General features: G+C 40.9%; 1 protein-coding gene across 1 annotated transcript in view; it reads left to right on the top strand.

Annotated features, from left to right (window-relative positions):
* Nucleotides 1-18853, top strand: part of Dpyd (dihydropyrimidine dehydrogenase) — an 870816-nt gene that overhangs the window by 847330 nt on the left and 4633 nt on the right. Inside the window, exons 21-22 of the mRNA NM_170778.3 lie at nucleotides 2696-2839; nucleotides 17710-17850. Of these exons, the coding sequence (NP_740748.1) occupies nucleotides 2696-2839; nucleotides 17710-17850 (285 nt within the window). The remainder of the gene's footprint in view (nucleotides 1-2695; nucleotides 2840-17709; nucleotides 17851-18853) is intronic.

Genomic DNA, 18853 nt, shown 5'->3' on the forward strand with positions numbered 1-18853 from the left:
ATGGGCAGTAGCCACTCTTATCTAATTAATTTTTCTCACCAATGAATAAATAATATCCTACAGGAATCTTTACGTTAAATTGAAAGCATTTCCCTAGTACTGATTATGCAGATGAGTAAATTAGGGTGCTAGCACTGCTAGCCATGGGGGTGGGGGGGACTGGATGCTTCAATTTTATATTGGCAAACATGATCAACTACTACAAAAATTCCAGGGGTTGTCAACCTATCAGTTGCTCACACAGGATGTCTGCAGTTCAGCATGAGAGGATTTTATTAATTTCTGGAGTGCTCATCATAATCACTGTGAATGCAATAGTTTAAGGTCACAGTTTAACTACATTTATTCTGTTCATTTTAATGAGGAATAATCATTTCAGGTCGTGTGTGTTTGTGTGTGTGTGTGTGAGTGTGTGTGTGTGCTTATGTGTAGCATATGTAAGCATGTGTGCTCTTTGAGATCAAAGAAGGGAATTGAATCCCACGAATCTGGAGTTACAGGTGGTTTTAACCAACCTGTCCAACGTGGCACTGTGAACTGAACCCTGGTCCCTTGAAAAGGCAGTAAGCAATCTTAGCTACTGAGCGATCTGTGCCACCCCTGGGTAACAAGTCAGCCAAATAGAAGACTCTGTCCTCCAATCTCTGTTTAAAGAAGATGAATTGAAAAGTTACAAGGACGTTTGTTTTTGGAACAGCCTTTACACAACTCAAGTGGAATTGGATGGTGTTGAGAGAGACACAATCGATCGCAGGCAGCAACGAGGATCCTGGTTCAGACTTCTTAGGATTAGTTGACATGAGAGCCTGCAAGGCCCAGAGTCTGTGTGCTTAAACACTGAACCATTCCTCATCATCTGTATCAGTTTGAGAATCAGATTTAAGGGCCCTTGACATACAAGAAAAATGTATAGTGATTTTCTGACTGGTGTCACGAATGCTATGTGTTCAGCACTGCACCTTAAGAGAAGACATTGTGTAGACCCAAGGAAACAGTCTTCTTAGTGTAACCCCAATTCCTCATTTGGCCCAAGCCTCCAAGCAGTGCAATTTGAACACTATATAGGACATAAAAAGTAAAATTCACGTGAGAATTCTTTTTACATTAAAGTGGCTTTCCTACGGGATAAGTTCTGAGGGCTGCTTTGAGACTCTTACTTGTTTATGATTTTAATAAGCCAGCATCGCTTATATTACAGGAAAATAGATAGAAATTATTCTACCCTCCGTCATATCATTTCATGTTACTGTAAGCATTAAATGTTGTAATTTGGAAAAGTGCTAAGATATAGAGATGAAGTACATAATTCTAATCCAATTGGGTATAAATTAATTTGGCATTGACTTCCATTTTCCATTTACTTGACTTCTTGACATAATTATAGTGCGTTGATCGTCAGAGTAACAAGCTTAGATGTATTTCCACATAAATATGTTCTTTGCTAATATAAATATACAGTGGAAGGCTACAGTCTGGTCTTCCTTGATTGGGTGACGTGTCCTCCTCCACCAAGGCTACTCTTACAATCTCCAAAGAGCTCATGCCCCTTTATGCAAGCTGGAGAGTGAAGGCTGGTACGATGAAACAAGTGTGATTCTTTTTCTACTGCTGGGTCAGAGACCAGGATGACCTTGCAAGAGCTGTTCTTTTCCAAATCCCTATCTAGAAAAATGGGTTTCATTGTGCAGGAGGAAGAGCATGTGTTTTCAGTGGTGTAAAAGCCACGGCAACTCCAGTTTACAGTCTGCTGTGGAACATTTGGAATTCAGTGGTGTCTGTCATCAGTGGGATGTGTCAGTGAATGTGCAGATCAAAGGTTCCAGAAAGGGGAAAGACACTGTGAAGAGGAGATAATTGTGGGATAATGAATGGTATGAGGGCATCTTTGTGTTAAACTTAAAACCACTTAGCATTTTTCCACGGCACCTAGGTTTCTTCCTAAATGAACTTTGTAAAGTACAATTGAATAACCTTGAGATTTAAAGCCTCACTATGCTTCGGAATACTGATGAAGTTTGTTTAAGCGTTGTGATATACCCTTTGCCTTTCGTTTCTATTTTTTGCCTCCTTCACGCAAAATAAAGTTTATTTGCTGTGCAGAGGAATCAATATTTTTGCCATTTTGCTTTTTCAACTCTTCCAGTAAGTTGCAATCAACATTAGTTACAATCTTTAAAGAGATGCTGTAGGAATTTGAACACAATGAAACGGAGATACAGATGAGAACTTTGGCAAAGCACCTATGCTATTGACAGAGGCATTTGTCAAGGGCTAAGATTGTGTCTATACTGTGCTAAAAACCTGACGAAGGGGAAAATAAAGCCTCAATAGCTTGCACCTTCTGTCTGAACAAACCAAACAAATGGTCTCCTTAATAGCTATTATTTTAAGTGAGTGGATTTAGTTTGCCTTGGTGAAATCCATCCCACTTAGAAATGAATTTTAATTAACATCTGCATCTAATGCATAAATGTTTGGCTGAAGTATTCTTCTCTTGTTTTCTTTTTGATGCCAGATGGAATCAGACACATAGAAGGTTAGTGGTCCAGGAGGAAGGAAGACCTACTTAACAGGGGATGTAAAACACTCTTCAAACACACATTTATTTGTTGATGATATTTGTGTGCAGAAACCTCCTCACGCTGTTTCTTTCTATGGGTTAATATGAGTTCTACTTTTTGTGTTTTCCCTTTAGAAACTGCCCAGCTTTGGACCTTACCTTGAACAGCGCAAGAAAATCATAGCAGCAAGCAAAATCAGACAGAAAGATCAAAACACAGCTTGCTCACCTCTCCAGAGAAAGCACTTTAACTCGCAAAAGCCTATTCCTGCCATCAAGGTAAAATTAAGACGAATTCATACATGTATTTATTCCCTATTCAAATGTGGCTTAAAGGCGTTTTGTTCCCTTAAATGTAGCATTGATTTTTTTTTTTTTGATCTTCAATATTCTGAAACTTTCTAAAACTTCTGTGTACCATGAAGATGCTTTGATAATACAATAACCCCTTCCATGTTTGCTTCCCACTTCGGTTTGTTTATGCCACACTGTCTAGGTCACTGCCAGGTTCGTGCTTCATGGGAACTTTGTGGATTAATGTGTTAAGTGGAATTTATTGTAGTCTCATAGTTAACTACCAGTATTTTAATTCAGAGTTAATTTCAGAAAATCTTTTAGTCATGTAAAAAAAAACTGAATTGTATAACTATATCAGGGCTGTCAATATAATTTACATTTGAGGGGATTCTTTAGTTCAGCCTCAGGAAAACATGCCTAGTTATTTGGGACTCAGGAATTTATTCTAGACATAAACAAATACCTTTCAAGCTTATTTATCTTGGATGTTTGATTTTTTTCCCCCAAAGAATCATAGCTTTCTATCAAGTTGTGGGAATAAGAGAGAGATCTGACTTGTGCTTACTCTACTGTCTCAGTAAGAGCGCTGTGTGAAACTTGAGCAATATCACAGTCAAGATTTGGGGAGAACTTTGGGTTTTTCCATTCTCCCCTTTTGAAAGACATGGTTTGCCTCTACAGCTCAAGCTGATTTATATCCTCCTAAGAGCTGAGCCTTCAGGCATGCCCCATAACACCGATAAGAACAACAAAACTGTTTCCCCTGTCTATCTACCAATCTCACTTAGTTTTCTCTTGTTCTAATTCAAATTCAATCTCTCTCTCTCTCTCTCTCTCTCTCTCTCTCTCCCTCCCTCCCTCCCTCTCCTCCCTCCCTCCCTCCCTCTCTCTCTCTCTCTCTCTCTCTCTCTCTCTCTCTCTCTCTCTCTCCCTCTCTCTCCCTTTCTCTCCCTCTCTCTCCCTCTCTCCCCCCTGCCCTCTTGTGTGTGTGTGCTTGTGTATGTGTGTGTGTGTGTGTGTGTGTGTGTGTGTGTGTGTGTGTGTGCATTCAGTTTTGAGCAATTTTGTTTCATGTTTAAATTTACATACCCCCAACCATAACAAATACAAAGCAGTCCAAGTTCTTCTGTAAGTTCCATGTTCAGATGACTCCACATCAGTCTGGTATACGTATCAAAACCTTGTCTAGAGAAGAAGAAGAGGAGCAGGAGTGGCTGGGAGCAGGAGGAAGAGGGAGAGTAAGAGGAGGTACCACTGCTGTCCTTCTCAAGTAAATTGAGTTTAGGCTATGTATTAAATCGTGTTACACAAGTGGTGTGTTTTTGTCAGGTTTTTCTTACTGTTACAAAATATATGAGACAAGGAAATTTATAAAGAATAAAAGTTTATTTGGCTCACAAGTACAGATGTCTCTAGCATCTGATGAGGGGTTTTTTACTATAGCATAACATGGCTCAGGTTTCTAATAAGGGCTCTAATGTCATTAGGAAGCCCCATTATCCTGACCCCATCTAATCTAAATTGCCTCTTAAGGACCCACCAAGAAGTACCATTGATATACAAATTTAAAGGTTAATTTTCTAACACAATAACTTGGGATGAATGCATTCAACCTATATCTAAGAGGTATTTCTCCTTGACTGAATGGATTTGGGTTTAGCAGTGTTGTTTAATTTATATTATTTTAATGTAAGTAAGATGTAACTGTTTGTTATAAACAGTTAAAGTTTATAAGACCTCAGGAGAATATAATTACAATGGAAGAGTTTCCTAAATTGAGTTAGACAACTCTGTCATAGTTCCTATGTTCAAACTATGGCATTGACAAGTCGTAGCCCTGTGAACTTGCCTCAGGAAAGTAATCTGTGAAATGGAGTCAACGAAGATATTTGCTTCCATAGGCAAATGTGATGGTATGGGAAGCATTTTTAGTATGGTGTCTTCCTTAATTGCTACTTGCTAGTAAACTTAACGCCGGAATGGGTAGGTTAGATAACAGGTTAGGTGGATATTTCCACTTTGTCCATGGAAGTGAACTCTAGAATGGGAAGGGAAATGGGAAACTCTGAAGACCAACCAAGCTACAAATTTTGAAACCACTGTATTTTCCAGGAAAGGTTTACTTCAGAACAACCATGTGCTAAGTCGTGAGCTAGGAGCTGGGCAACAAATGCTCAGGGGCTATGACAAACATGTGTTATAAGCTCATGAAGCACTCGGGGGAGGGGGGGAGGGAGAGAGGGAAGGAGGGAGAGAGAGAGAGAGAGAGAGAGAGAGAGAGAGAGAGAGAGAGAGATTGATTAAACACAGCCAGCCAGAGATGGTATGGAATTATATTTGTCATATGATGTACACATAAGATGTATACACTCTTTCAAGAGACCTAAAATAGGTTAAAGGAGCCAAGGAAAGTTTTCTGGATGCAGTGGTTTGCCTTTCAGCTTAGATGGTTTGAGAAATCCCTAGAGATTGGCAAATCACGTTTCTGAGTGTGTCTGTGAGTACATTTCTAGAGATAATAAATTTGTGTCTTGAACTTTGGTCATTTGGGGGGATACAAACTTTACATTGAGTGTTTTGAAGTAGATAAACTTGGGGGCACATACTTCAAGAGATAAAAAGGAAAATGACATACCAGTAGCCTACTGTGTGCCAGACACAAGGTGGGACAATCTTATGTGCTTTCTTTGGTTGTTACTTAATAAATAAGGAAATAAGGGGTGCTGGGGGAATCAAATGAGAAATGGGTACAAAAATAGGATAATGACCGGAAGAATATCATCATAACATGGAAATAAATAAGAATGAAAGCATTCTTAAGAACCAAGACCTGGTCAAGACCAGGAATCCCCAGAAGGTAGCAAAAGACACCTTGCATGGTTTAATTTTGTCTGTCTTAGCTAGTCATTGAGGTTCCAGCTTTTAGCTGTAGCAACAGTCAATGAGTCATCATAGACCCATTGTGCCACATGGTAATCCCTGATTCACAGCCACCACCACAAAGAACAGCGCTGTTACAGCCATAGCATGCAAAGAATGAACAGACTCCAGCTCTCATGGAGCCTGCACTGTAGTGAGAAGCTACTGAATACAGGCAGGTATACATTGGAATCTATGGAGTAGGATCAGGAGATGAAAAATCCCAGGATAGGTTGCTCAGAAATGCTTGCTCCACTAACTACACTTGCATTAACATCCCCCAACTGGGGTGATAAAAGAACAACACAGATAATCTAGGGGAAAGTTTTCAATTCCGAAAGAACAGGAAACACATGGACCCTACGTGGAGATGTCTCTCACAGAAAGCCTCTGAGGTCTCTTGGAAGAACGATGATGAAGGCACGGGAAGCATGGAGGGAGAGTAGCTGGGAGATAAAGTCAGAAGTCCTCAGTTTTGGGATTTTAAATGACAAGGTGTGTGAATATGTGTGCGGGGGGGAATGTGAATGCATATGTGTGTCTATTTGCATATGTCTGTGTGTGTGTGTGTGTGTGTGTGTGTGTGTGTGTGTGTGTGACACAGTACAGTGTACTTAAGGGAGCTGGGGCTACTATCAACTTCATACAAGGCCCCCACTCCTCACCCATTATTAAAACCCCTGTCAGATGAGGTGTGCACATGGTTGTTTAGCCACCATGTTTCTGCACACAGTTCTGATCTGTCTACCTACCTTCACTCCATACTCATTTTTTGTCCTTCTTATTGCTCATTTCTAGCAAACACTAGGCCCCCCTGTGTTCCCATCCCATTTCATTCTCCTTCCCGTGTTCCCCTACCATCTTCCTTTGCTTGCTGACATAACATTTTTTCTTTGCTTCCCTCCCCACCACCCACCCAATAGAAGGCCTGGATTGCCTATTTTCATGCCTAATATGTTCTTTGAATCCATCTGTTTAGTTCAGTATGTTTCTTCCCTCTGCTGGCTTCTTTATAGATTCTTCTGGAGCTTGGTTGAACTCCATGACTCTGTCTTGTTTATTCTCTCTGTTACCACTGTGTACAGTTTCCCTTTCCCATCTGCCATGGAAGGAGCTCTATGGCCCCACAGTGTTATCTGAACCCCTCTTGCCTGGACAAGCTACTCACTCATGTGCCTCCATTCTGATCTTTTCCAAATTCTCTGATTCTAACATGGCGATACCATTTCAAAGGACAGCATGCCTGCCCAATAGGTTTCTTCTTTGGTTCTTTTAGTCTCTCTGTTGCCATTAATATGGCTGAATGGTCTCTTGCTCCACAGATAGGCAGTTTCAAGCTCAGTCCATCAACGATTGTTTACTGACTATCTTCTAGAGCACTGAAGATGGTGGCAATTCCAAAGAAATACAAAGTATGGTCCAAGGCCAGGGGTCTTTCTATCTCTGTACCACATATTCAATATGTGCTCTCTGGAATCCAGGAGTTCCTCTAGGGTGAAGGAATACAGCATGAATTTTAAAAAGATGGAATTCTGTATTTTGGGAGCACATGGTATAGCAAGGGGGAAAGACACATGTTAAAAATTATTTACAGTTCAATCAAATAGGAACAAAATGCTCTGGGAACACAGACAACTAAAAGGGATTAGTCCTGCCTCGGGTAATTGCGGAAAGCTTCACAGAGATGGTGGTATTTAAAGTAGAGTTTAATAAATTAGTGTTCATTAGGCAGAGAATTAATAATAAAAGCTAATATTTATTGAGGTCTTATGAGGTTTCAAGCACTGCAACGTGTTTGTAAATGAGCGCATCCCAGCCTCTCAATAACCTGATGAGATGAAACACTTGTATCCCACCAATTTTACTGAGTCGATAATTGAAAAACAGAGAAGTTAGCTAATTTGCCCAAAGTCACACAGCGAGGAAGGTATTATCAGAGCCAAGATCTGAACCTATGTCCTAAGGCACTGTTCTACATGGGGTGGGGGGCAATGTTTCAAGACAGTCAGTATGCTTGCAAAATATAGTGTCCAAATGCTTTTGTGATAATGCCCAGTCCTGAGAACCTAAATCCATACACAATCCCTGAATTGCAATGGGTGGTGGTATCAATATATTGATCTCTTTTGTCAAATAGGAACTTATCAAAAGGACAAAACAGAGAAAAGCTAATGCTGTGTGCTTGTGGGGGGTGGGGGGAAGATGCGCATGTGTGCACGCGCGCACTAGCACATGGGCAAGTATGTGTCCAACCTAAGTGTGACAATGGGGAATATAGAGATCTTGTACCATTTCTTTTGCCTACCAAGTTCTCTTTGTTAGCCTGGAGCACACTGGACTCCACTAGTCTGGCCAACCATTAAGTCCTATGGGTTTGCCTATTTTTGCCACACCCAGTTTTTTTATGTGGTTTCCACAACTGTACAGAATACCCTTAACCAGCTGAGCCAGCTCCCCACACTGCTTAGTGTTGTGCTATTAAACAGCCTTCTTAAATGTGTTTATTTTATTTTTTTTTAGTTATGAAGTGTGTGGGTACGTGTGTGCTTCTGTGTGTGCACCTGTGTGCGCGTGCATGCATGCACATATGTGTATAAATACATACATATGAGTACTGGTGCTTGTAGAAGCCAAAAAATACATCAGTTCTCTTGAAACTAGATTTATAGGCAGCGACTTGTACTGTGTCCTGGGAAACAAACTCTGGTACTCTGTAAGAACAGGGCTTACCCTTAAGCACTGAGTCATCCCTCATTGTTTTCTTAAGCAATCTTTTTTTTTTAAGTTTTTTTTATTACGTATTTTCCTCAATTACATTTCCAATGCTATCCCAAACGTCCCCCACACCCTCCCCCCCTACTCCCCTACCCACCCATTCCCATTTTTTTGGCCCTGGCGTTCCCCTGTACTGGGGCATATAAAGTTTGCCTGTCCAATGGGCATCTCTTTCCAGTGATGGCCGACTAGGCCATCTTTTGATACATATGCAGCTAGAGAAAAGAGCTCCGGGGTACTGGTTAGTTCATAATGTTGTTGCACCTACAGGGTTGCAGATCTCTTTAGCTCCTATTGGAAACAATCACCCATGGAAGGAGTTACAGAGACAAAGTTTGGAGCTGAGACAAAAGGATGGACCATCTAGAGACTGCCATATCCAGGGATCCATCCCATAATTAGCCTCCAAACGATGACACCATTGCATACACTAGCAAGCGTTTGTTGCAAGGACTGTGATATAGCTGTCTCTTGTGAGACTAGGCCGGGGCCTAGCAAACACAGAAGTGGATGCTCACAGTCAACTATTGGATGGATCACAGGGCCCCCAATGGAGGAGCTAGAGAAAGTTTCTTAAGCAATCTTAATACAGTTTAAGGGAACAAAGAAACAGATTGGTTAATCCAATAAGAATCCCACTTAGGGCATCAAGAGGGGCTATTCTCAACATTACACTGCAATGCCCTGGTCAGAACTGGGAGTCTTCATGCCCTCCTGGCTTTTTACCACCTGGAATCTGGAGGTGGCCTGAGAGTACCTGAGATCCCCCCTCTAATGTACAACAGGACCCTAGAGAAGCCCCAGCATCCAGACGATCTTCTCTTTATCATCCCCACATCATGGTTTCCCTTCATAGAAATAGCATTTATCATGCATGTGGCTAAATAATAAAACTGCTTAGTCTGGAAAGGGAAAGGAAAGAGAAGTCTGAGTCAGAGACAGGTCTTCAAAACCAGTACAAGAAAGCTGAAAAGAAGGGTAAGAGAAAGGAATAGAAAGAGATGTGAACTTCCACGGTATCTTCATAGGTGCTTCTACAAGGTAGTCTGAGACCATCTGAAAAAGTCATATGCATAAACATGCATGCAGAGAGAGAGAGAGAGAGAGAGAGAGAGAGAGAGACCCATGCACACAGGCATGTACAGTGCCACATAAGGTAAAGCACGCAGTGCCTCCTTCCAGAGTAACTTTGCTCCCTGGCCCCAAATAACTGACAGGACAGTGCTCACATGTGGCACAGCAAAATGAGAAATGTGCTTTATTCCCTGGCAGCAGATAACGGAGGCTTGAGAGGCTGCCAAGCCTCAAGACGTCCCGGAACTCGCCCCAGTTCTGTTGATATATGTGAGAATGAATTCTTATTCTCTTTATGAAGCTGGGAATGTATCTCTACCGTCTTTGAGTTTCTGGGTAGGAAAATGAATGGTTTAGGGGCACTAGTGATGTTTTCATCACGTCTTCCTGCTGCTTGGAGGAGGAGATAGACGGCATCTCATAAGACTGGCAAGGCAGTGTTGGCAGGAGACCAGTCAGCCTGATCGAGTGCTTTATTATTTCAATTGAATTGTGAAAGGAAGGAGAAAAGCAGTTGGATAAAACTGTAAGACCATATTAGATACTTGCAGAGCACAAAGGGGCCTGCACAGAAAGAAAAATAAGGGAGACTTGCCCAGCAATTTCAAGAAGAATCCAGAGAAGCAGGCTGGGGCAGCCTTCATATTCTCAGTTGTCTATGGACCAATAAATAGCAGTTGAAAATCTATCATGTTGAACTTTAAAAGCTGAGCAGAATTTGGTTATAAAAATAATCTCTTAAGTCATGTGGGGATTTATTGATGTGTGGTCCCTGACTTGAAGAGAATACAGCAATAGAAAAAGAAACCATGTTGCTTAGAATGAAGAGGCCCCGCCAGCAGACAGAGGGAAGGAGCAGTGTGTGCCAGATATGTGCATGCATGGAAACCCACAAGGCTAAAGGTGATGTGAGAAGCAGCCAGCTGGCAGATGCTGAAGTGAAGGAAGAATGGAAATGTCCCCTCAGGATGACATCAGAGACGTTAGAACCTGATGGCTAATTGGGATGGGCAAGATATAGCAGCCCTGTAAGTCTTTACATACTTTAGATGGAAATCCCACTCCACTGAAGAAAAACCACCTGAAAAGGAATTGAATAACCTTTGCCATTGGGAACACCATTTCTCAAAATAGGACTGCTACACAGGCTTAGTTTGGATTCCTTGTTAAAAGTTTGTGTTTGAGGGAAATGGCATGTGAAGGGATCTGAAGGATGTAGCCATTCATGTGACCTTGGAGGGTTTGTGTGTGTGTGTGTGTGTGTGTGTGTGTGTGTGTGTGTGTGTGTGTGTGTGATGAAGGAAAGTCTCTGTGTAGGCACCCATGTATTCTACCTTTAGTAAATCTATTTCAGGAAGTTTGAAGACCTGTGGATGCTACTCCATTGTCTAGTGTGACTGGTAGTGATTGTCAAGTAGATGAGCTTTAGAATCACCGGGGAAACTAACTTCTGCGTATATTTATGAGGGATTAGCTTTATTGTGTTATTTGAATTGAGGTAAGAAGGCCCATGCTAAATGTAGGAGGAACCATTCTACACGCTAAATAAAGAGAAAGCAGGCTGAGCATAGCATTCACTTCTCTCTGCTTCCTGACAGTCTTAGGGTTTCCATTGCTGTGAAGAGACACCATGACCAAGACAACTCTTATAAGGACAACATTTAATGGGAGCTCGCTTACAGGTTCAGAGTTTCAGTCAATTATTATCATGCCAGGAAGAACAGCAGCATCCAGGCAGGCATGGCGATAGAGGAGCTGAAAGTTCTACATGTTCTTGTAAAGGAAGCCAGGAGCAGACTGTCCTCAGTCAGGGACTCAAAGTCCACCCTACAGTATCCCACTTCCTTTAACAAAGACACACCATCTCCAATGAGGCCATGCCTCCTAATAGTGTCAGTCCCTGGGCCAAGCATATTCAAATCACCACATTGACTATGGAAACAGCAACTTCAGAAGCCTTGGGCTTCTACCTCCAAGACTTCCCTACTATGGTGGACTCTACTCTTGGAATTGTAGCCAAAATAAACCTCTCCTTCCTTATGGTGCTTTGGGAAGACATTTTGTCACAATTGAGTCACTGTGTCTCTAACCTAAAGATGGATCAAGGATGAGAAGTTGTCAATCAGAATTTGTAACACAATTACTATGTATTTTCCTTGGAATAAGAAGGTTGAGGTGCAGCATTTAGGTAACTTAGTGGTCACTGATCCTATGAGAAAAGCTCTTATCAATGATAAACAGAAAAGGGTAACAATAAGCTTTAAACATGGCTCAGTCAAGTGACTTGAATTTGGCAAAAAATATTAGTTAAAATAGGAATGTACTTTTGTCTATTAAAAGTCAAAAAGAAAAAAAAAATACACCCACTCCTTCACACAGATGGTATATTGTTAAATCACAATTAGAAAGAAAAACTGCTCCATTCCCATTATCCTTCCTTGCATCCTCACATAGAGTGTTCTCAGAATTGAAAAGGAGGAGGAAAAACAGATCTGAGAGTCTAAGATAGGTATGATAAAAGGATACAGCTTCATTAATACAAGGGAACGCCCAAATGTCTGCAACGTGACACTTCAAGCCTGAGTCCACCCCACAGGGAAGGATACTGTGATCAGAGCCTTGGATGCTAACACCTTGGCCGTGTGTGTGTGTGTGTGTGTGTGTGTGTGTGTGTGTGTGTGTGTGTGTGTGTCACTGATAGCTTTCTCTGCCACCACCCTCTCTCGCGGCCCTCACCTGTTTCTAGCCTGCCCCTGGCCACATTGTTTCTCTCAGATCCTCTGGCCAGTCTATCATTTGTTTTTCTGAATTACTCTCCTTTGTAATCCCCATCCCAGTTTATGCAGCTTTTCTCTCACCAGAGTCTACTACGTTCAACTTCTCAGTACTTCCTGCTTGCCTCCTAGCTCAGAGGGCTACACACGATGCCAACAGTATCTTGACTGTTATACATTGACCACTAAACATTGAAAGCACTTGTCATTGAGAACCCTGTGCCAGGTGATGAAACATCAGTATTGATCTGAGTTCTTTTAATATAGAAAAGGTAAAGTCAGCATAGAAGCTCACACTTATGATCCCAGCACTCGGTAGACTGAGGCAGGGGGTAGACTGAGGCAGGGGGATTGATTGCTGCAGCATCAAGGCTAGCATGAGTTACAAAGTACGTTCCAGGGCAACCTAGTTTACAGACCAAAACTGTATCTTCAAATGACCAGAAGAGAGCCATGGGAAGGGCAGGGAAACAAAGGAAGAAAGAAGAAAGGAATAAATATAAGGAAGTAGATAATCTAACTATAGTAGAAGGAAAAACAACCAGACTGGAGGCTGAGACCCAGTCCCAGGGGACCACTCAACGATTACTAAATTTGACACAGGAGCTTTTATGAGGAAAAAAGTTATTAACAATCAGCATAAATTTGGTGAGAAGAAACCAAATGATCTCATTTCCTCTCCTGATAGGTTTATTAAGCAAGAAGGGACAGGATAAGAACACGAAGCATTAATGGGGGTACAGATGAGGACACAGGGAAGTAATTAAGCAGCGAGACCCAAATGATTTAAATCGTAGATCCTTCAGGTTAGAAGTCATAGTGATTGCCCACAGCACGCTGTCCTTGGTCCTGGGCTTTGAAGGGCACATATTTACAGGAATTGTAGGAAATATGCTAATCAACTATGAAGACCCATAACCAGAAGATCAGCTAATGTGCCAGATAACAGTTACAATCTGAAGGTACTTCAATTGGCATTAAAATTAGGTCAAACTAATAAATTTATATTGCTCATAATGAGGAAAGTGTCAGACTTCAGACACTGGATCAAGTCCCTCTAACTCTGTATTCTTTGGCCTTAAAATGTATATCAAATAGAAATAATGTCTGACCTATCTTGCAAAAATACTTTGATTATCCTAAATTTGGCTATGATTATAGAATAATGTAGGCCATTGTAGGCCATTTCACCAACTATGAGCACTTACATCAAAACCACATGTGCCACCTAGGGAGATGGCTCACTGAGCAACATCCCTGCTACACAGACATGAGGACCACAGTTTGGTTTCCAGGAAACCACGGAAAAGCCAGGTGGACTTAGAGGCCCATCTGTAACCTAGGACATGGAAAGCAGGGACAGGGATTCCCTGAAGTAAGCCACCTAGCCAGACTAACTGAAATTAGCAAGAAACCCTTTCTCAATGCACATGATTGGAAGTGATTGAGATAGGCACCTGATGTCAGCTTTGAGTACACACACACACACACACAAATGCACAAACACATACACACAGACACACAGGCACATGCCCAAGTCAAGTCAAATGTGGAAGTATAATCTAAAGGCTCCAATGTGATAGTCTTCACACATAAACATATCTAGTAATGGTTACCCAGATTTCACAAACTTTATATGTGCACACACTGTATAGAATAATAAATGCAGCCCCCCCCCCTCAACTCTGCAAGTGTATGTTTACAAGGCACCACCTGAAACACAAGTGGCTGGCTGGTTAGCTACGTCTTTATGCAAAGTACAAATTTTAAGACATGCCCAAAAATCTCCATCAGCCGGCAGTATATTTGGAGATGGTGGGTTTTCAACAAAAATGTCTACATTTTTAGCCAAAAAGGATGAGCATTCTTCTTACTTTTCCTTTTGAGACTCCCAAAATGATTCCAGATACTATTATTTTATCTTTTTCTAGATTAAAAATGTCCATGGTATGCTTAAAGAACCATACTCAGTGCATTTTTAACCCCTGTGATAATAATGTGAAAGGCTCCAATAAACTTGTTCTACCTGGTTTTGTATTAAATAATGCTTTTAATGAAAGCAGCAAATCTCAAAAGAGACAGCAAAAAAGGCATATTTAATATAAAGAGAGGATAAATTTGCTTTTTATAATAAAATCTTTGGGGGATGTATGTTTCTTCTGGAAAAAAATCTGGGGGTTTTCATCAGTTGAGGATGATGTTTTGACTGATTTATTTGCATTTAAAAAGTTAGTCCTATTACACATAAATAGTCTTTCACAGCCAGATAGAAAACTATCTTGAAATATTAGAAAATATTAAATTGCTCGAGTTTCCTTGATTATCTTTTGCATTTGCAATGCCCAAATTAATTAAAATTTCTACTAGACCTTTTATTACGTTGCAATCATTCTTATGAGTCTAGGCATAGATATACAAAAGATATATTTATTTAACAAATATTTGAGCATCCATTACGTTTTAATGATCTGCAGAAACGAGATATACTGATTCGATTCAAAGACGAATAAAGCTCTGCTTTCAGGTAAAACATAAGAATCGAGACTTAAAATTATATTTGCAACGTGAGGTGGGATTTGCTAGAAAGTAACAAGCAAGTCGGGACAGCAGAATGGATATGATCACGGCATTTGAAGTCTGGCAGTGGTTATCTGAGAGTCTATTTCACTGTCTACTTGATTTCATATCCTAAATCATAGTCACCACATCATCTCCAAAATGTATGAGGCTTAAATAAGAAAATGATTGTAAATTAGGGCATCAGCCTGAAGTGTGGTAGAATTCAAACATTGTCTCTTATCACTGGTTTCTAACAAAATGGATAGACTATTCCAGAGCGTGCAAAGGAAGAGAGAAAGAGGGCAGAGAGTGCAGAGATGGAGGATGGAGAAGAAAGAGAGAGGGGGCGGGGAGAAAGGATGGGAGGACGAAAATGGAGAAAGAATGCAGTTTTCCATTTGGTTAGGAGAGGAGACAGAAGGATTGAGGAAGTCCTCATGAAATAGAGGCATCTGAGCTCTCTTTGAAAGACACACAGGATTAGAAAAATGTTTGGGAGTTAATAAGTCATGTTGAAAATGGTTGTAGATGCAGAAGAGAATTCAAATGATCCCTCACAAAATAAAACAGATGCCATTAGAGATGGGAGAAATGAGAAATCTAAATTCTAAATCTCCCTCTTTGAAAACAAAATCCCAGTGCTATTCATAATGTCAAGGGAAGTTGAAAGGCGCTATAGTTTTGGGTCCTTACAAATACAGTGGGGGAGGAACTTACAGTTCTTGTCTCTGGTAGTAATGCTCATCACACAACTGGCAATGTAGCTTGAGCTGGTGAAAAGAGATCAGAACTGGATGGCATGGGTCCATCTGAAAACACACTCCAATGCAGCTGAAAATTCACCTCAGCTTTGGCACACTGGAAAGAAAGTGGGCCAGGTAGCAATGAAGCTTTCTCTTATCGTAGGGCTTGAGAGTATATAAAGGAAGTGTAAGGATAATTTAGACATTGTCTCCATTTGAAAGCTTATCGTAACCACTGAGTGCTCAAGTGCCCTGAGCATTCCAGTTGGCTGTTGTTGTTGTTGTTGCTGTTGCTGTTGCTGTTGCTGTTGCTGTTGCTGTTGCTGTTGCTGTTGCTGTTGCTGTTGCTGTTGCTGTTGCTGTTGCTGTTGCTGTTGCTGTTGCTGTTGCTGCTGCTGCTGCTGCTGTAGTAAAACATGGCCAAAAGCAACTTGGTAGAGGGAAGGGTTATTTTCAACTTACAATCAAGTTAACCCAGAGCTGGAGCTCAAGGCAAGAACCTGGAGGCAGGAGCTAAAGCAAAAACTAGAAAGGAACACCATTTACTGGCTTTTGCCCCATACCTTGTTCAGCTAACTTTATTAAACGACCCAGGTCCATCTACCCAGGGATGGTACCTCCCACTGTGGGTGGGTCCACCTCTATCAATTAGCAGCTAAGAAAATGCCAATCTAGTAATTCTGCAATTCAGGTTCCATCTTCTAAGGGAGTTGACAATCAAGGCTGCCCATCACAGTACCCAGAAAGGCAGCAGAAAATAAGATAGTCAGACAATGTAGCACCAGGGTTCTGAGCAAAAGCTGGCCTCTTTGAACAGAGACTTTGAATTCAGGCAAACCATTCTCACTCTAAAGGTTAAAAACAAAAGCAGAAAATCTTGACAGCACACTAATTTGACAAACATTGTTACATTCCTCGATTTTGTTTGCTGAAACAAAGTGTTTCCTAGTGTTGAAGAAACACCCTCTGTGCTTCCCATATTAAGCATAATCTCAATTAATATAAGAAACAAAGCCACGTGTAACCGCATGAAAGATTGTCAGTGGTGAATGGAGCACTCGCTAGTTCCTTCAGAGTGAAAAAGCATCCAATTTAACCTAGATCAACCTAATTAATTAGCATACATTAGAATTCCTCAATAAAGAAATACATTCTGCAAGACATAGCAGGTGAGTGAGATATCAGAACACCTTTCAAATAAGAGTCACAGAATAAAAACAAAACACAAAACAAAACAAAAAACCAAAACAATAACAGAAAACAACAACAAAGATGGGGTGTGCTCTTGATTTCCTTTCCTTCACAACCAGTGAAATGAAGTCACTGAAGTAAACATGGTACCTTTTGTCCCATTTACATTATTTTATATCCTTCCAAATACAAGCTCTAGAATATAAGTTACAAAAACCTAAGAGAATTATTTTAATCTCTGTATACAAAGTGCTGTTACAGGCTGCCCAGCAAAAAAGCAATTGAGTTCAGCTTCTTACATCGTATAATTGTATGTGTGTGTGTGTGTGTGTGTGTGTGTGTGTGTGTGGTATGTGTGTGTTTGTGTCTTGTATGTGCATGTGTGTGTGCTTGAATATTCTGTGTGCCAATGCATGTGTGCATGTGCCTATACTCATTCATATGGAATCACAAGACAGATATTAGGTTTTTATTCCTCAATGGTTTTCCACTTTATATATTATGTGGATTTTATGTGAGTGTTGGGAATCCAAACTCTGATCCTCATATTTTCAGGCAAGCACTTTTAACCACTGAGACATTTCCACAGTCGTTGGCCATATATTTCTAAGCTGGGTGTGCATATTGCCCATCCCTCAAAACCAGGTAAGCCAAGTGTCACTTACAGAAAGTGCTTCTGTGAGAACTATGATACTTGAAGCTCTGTAAGTAAACACAATACGGTGTGAGGTCAAATTGGGGAAACATGGGCAGATATTAGTTATTAAGGAATTGTTTCAAGTTGAGCATTGTGACTAATTCACTGCCTGTTTTCTAGGATGTAATTGGAAAATCACTGCAATACCTGGGAACATTTGGTGAGATGAGCATCATGGAACAAGTTGTGGCCCTGATCGATGAGGAAATGTGCATCAATTGCGGCAAATGTTACATGACCTGTAATGACTCTGGCTACCAGGTAGGAACCCTGCTGGAGTTAAGTTTCTGTGGGGAGGCATGGTTTTCCTTTATGGGTGGACAGTGTCTTCTGATGCTAAATGTACAATTCAAACCACGTATGTCAAAGATGTCTCCATATTACAGGTGCTTACAATGCACTGGTGTGTCTTTTTATTTTTATTTTTCAATATTTACTTGTATAACTTATGTGTGTCAGTAGGAGCATATACTATATGTGTGCAAGCACTGTTCAGATCCACTGGGTCTGGAATGGTTGTAACCTTCCCAACTTGGAAATTAGGAGTCAAACCTTGGGTCTTCTGTAAATGCAGCAAGCATACTTAACTGCTGTGCCATCTCTTTAGACAAGAGAAACCTTTTATTTTTAGAGGCACTATCCCCTGTGCTGGGATTTCCTACTGAATAGAAATGAGAGAATGAATGAGCACTGTCAGCATTTTTGTCTGCTTTCTGCTCCACCCACACTGAGCAGATTTCCCATGATGGCCGTCAGTTGCTGCCATACATTCCCCAAAGTGTTGGACCCCATCTTCAGAACAGTGACCCAAAATAAGCCCTCCTTCCCTTTCTTGAGTTGCTTCTTGTCAGGGATGTGATTCAGGGATAAGAAAAATAACCAATAGAGCCACCTTTCTGTGCACAGTATTATTTTAATATCATTTCCTCACCCACAAAGCTGGAGAGGGAAATTTAAGTGAAAACAGAAATTCATGCAAAATAATGTACATTAGGGAAGGTTATGATCTGGTACTGACTGCTGGAGCAGAACTGTCATTTATCACCAAGCTCCTTAAAGGGCCTGATTCCTTCAGCCTACAGAGGATTTTCCTCCATTCAGTATTGATTGGGGTTTTACAGCAGTAATTTATAAAAGGAAAAGAAAAGAAACATTATCCCTCCACAGACTCGTTGATGGTTGGTCTTATGAATTTCATCATGGCTAGAAAAGACAGAGAGATATTTTTGGTTTATCTGCCACTAGAAGTGAGCATGGGTGTGTT

This window comes from Mus musculus, chromosome 3, assembly GCF_000001635.26.
Source record: "Mus musculus strain C57BL/6J chromosome 3, GRCm38.p6 C57BL/6J".
In the NCBI taxonomy this organism is placed as follows: domain Eukaryota; kingdom Metazoa; phylum Chordata; class Mammalia; order Rodentia; family Muridae; genus Mus; species Mus musculus.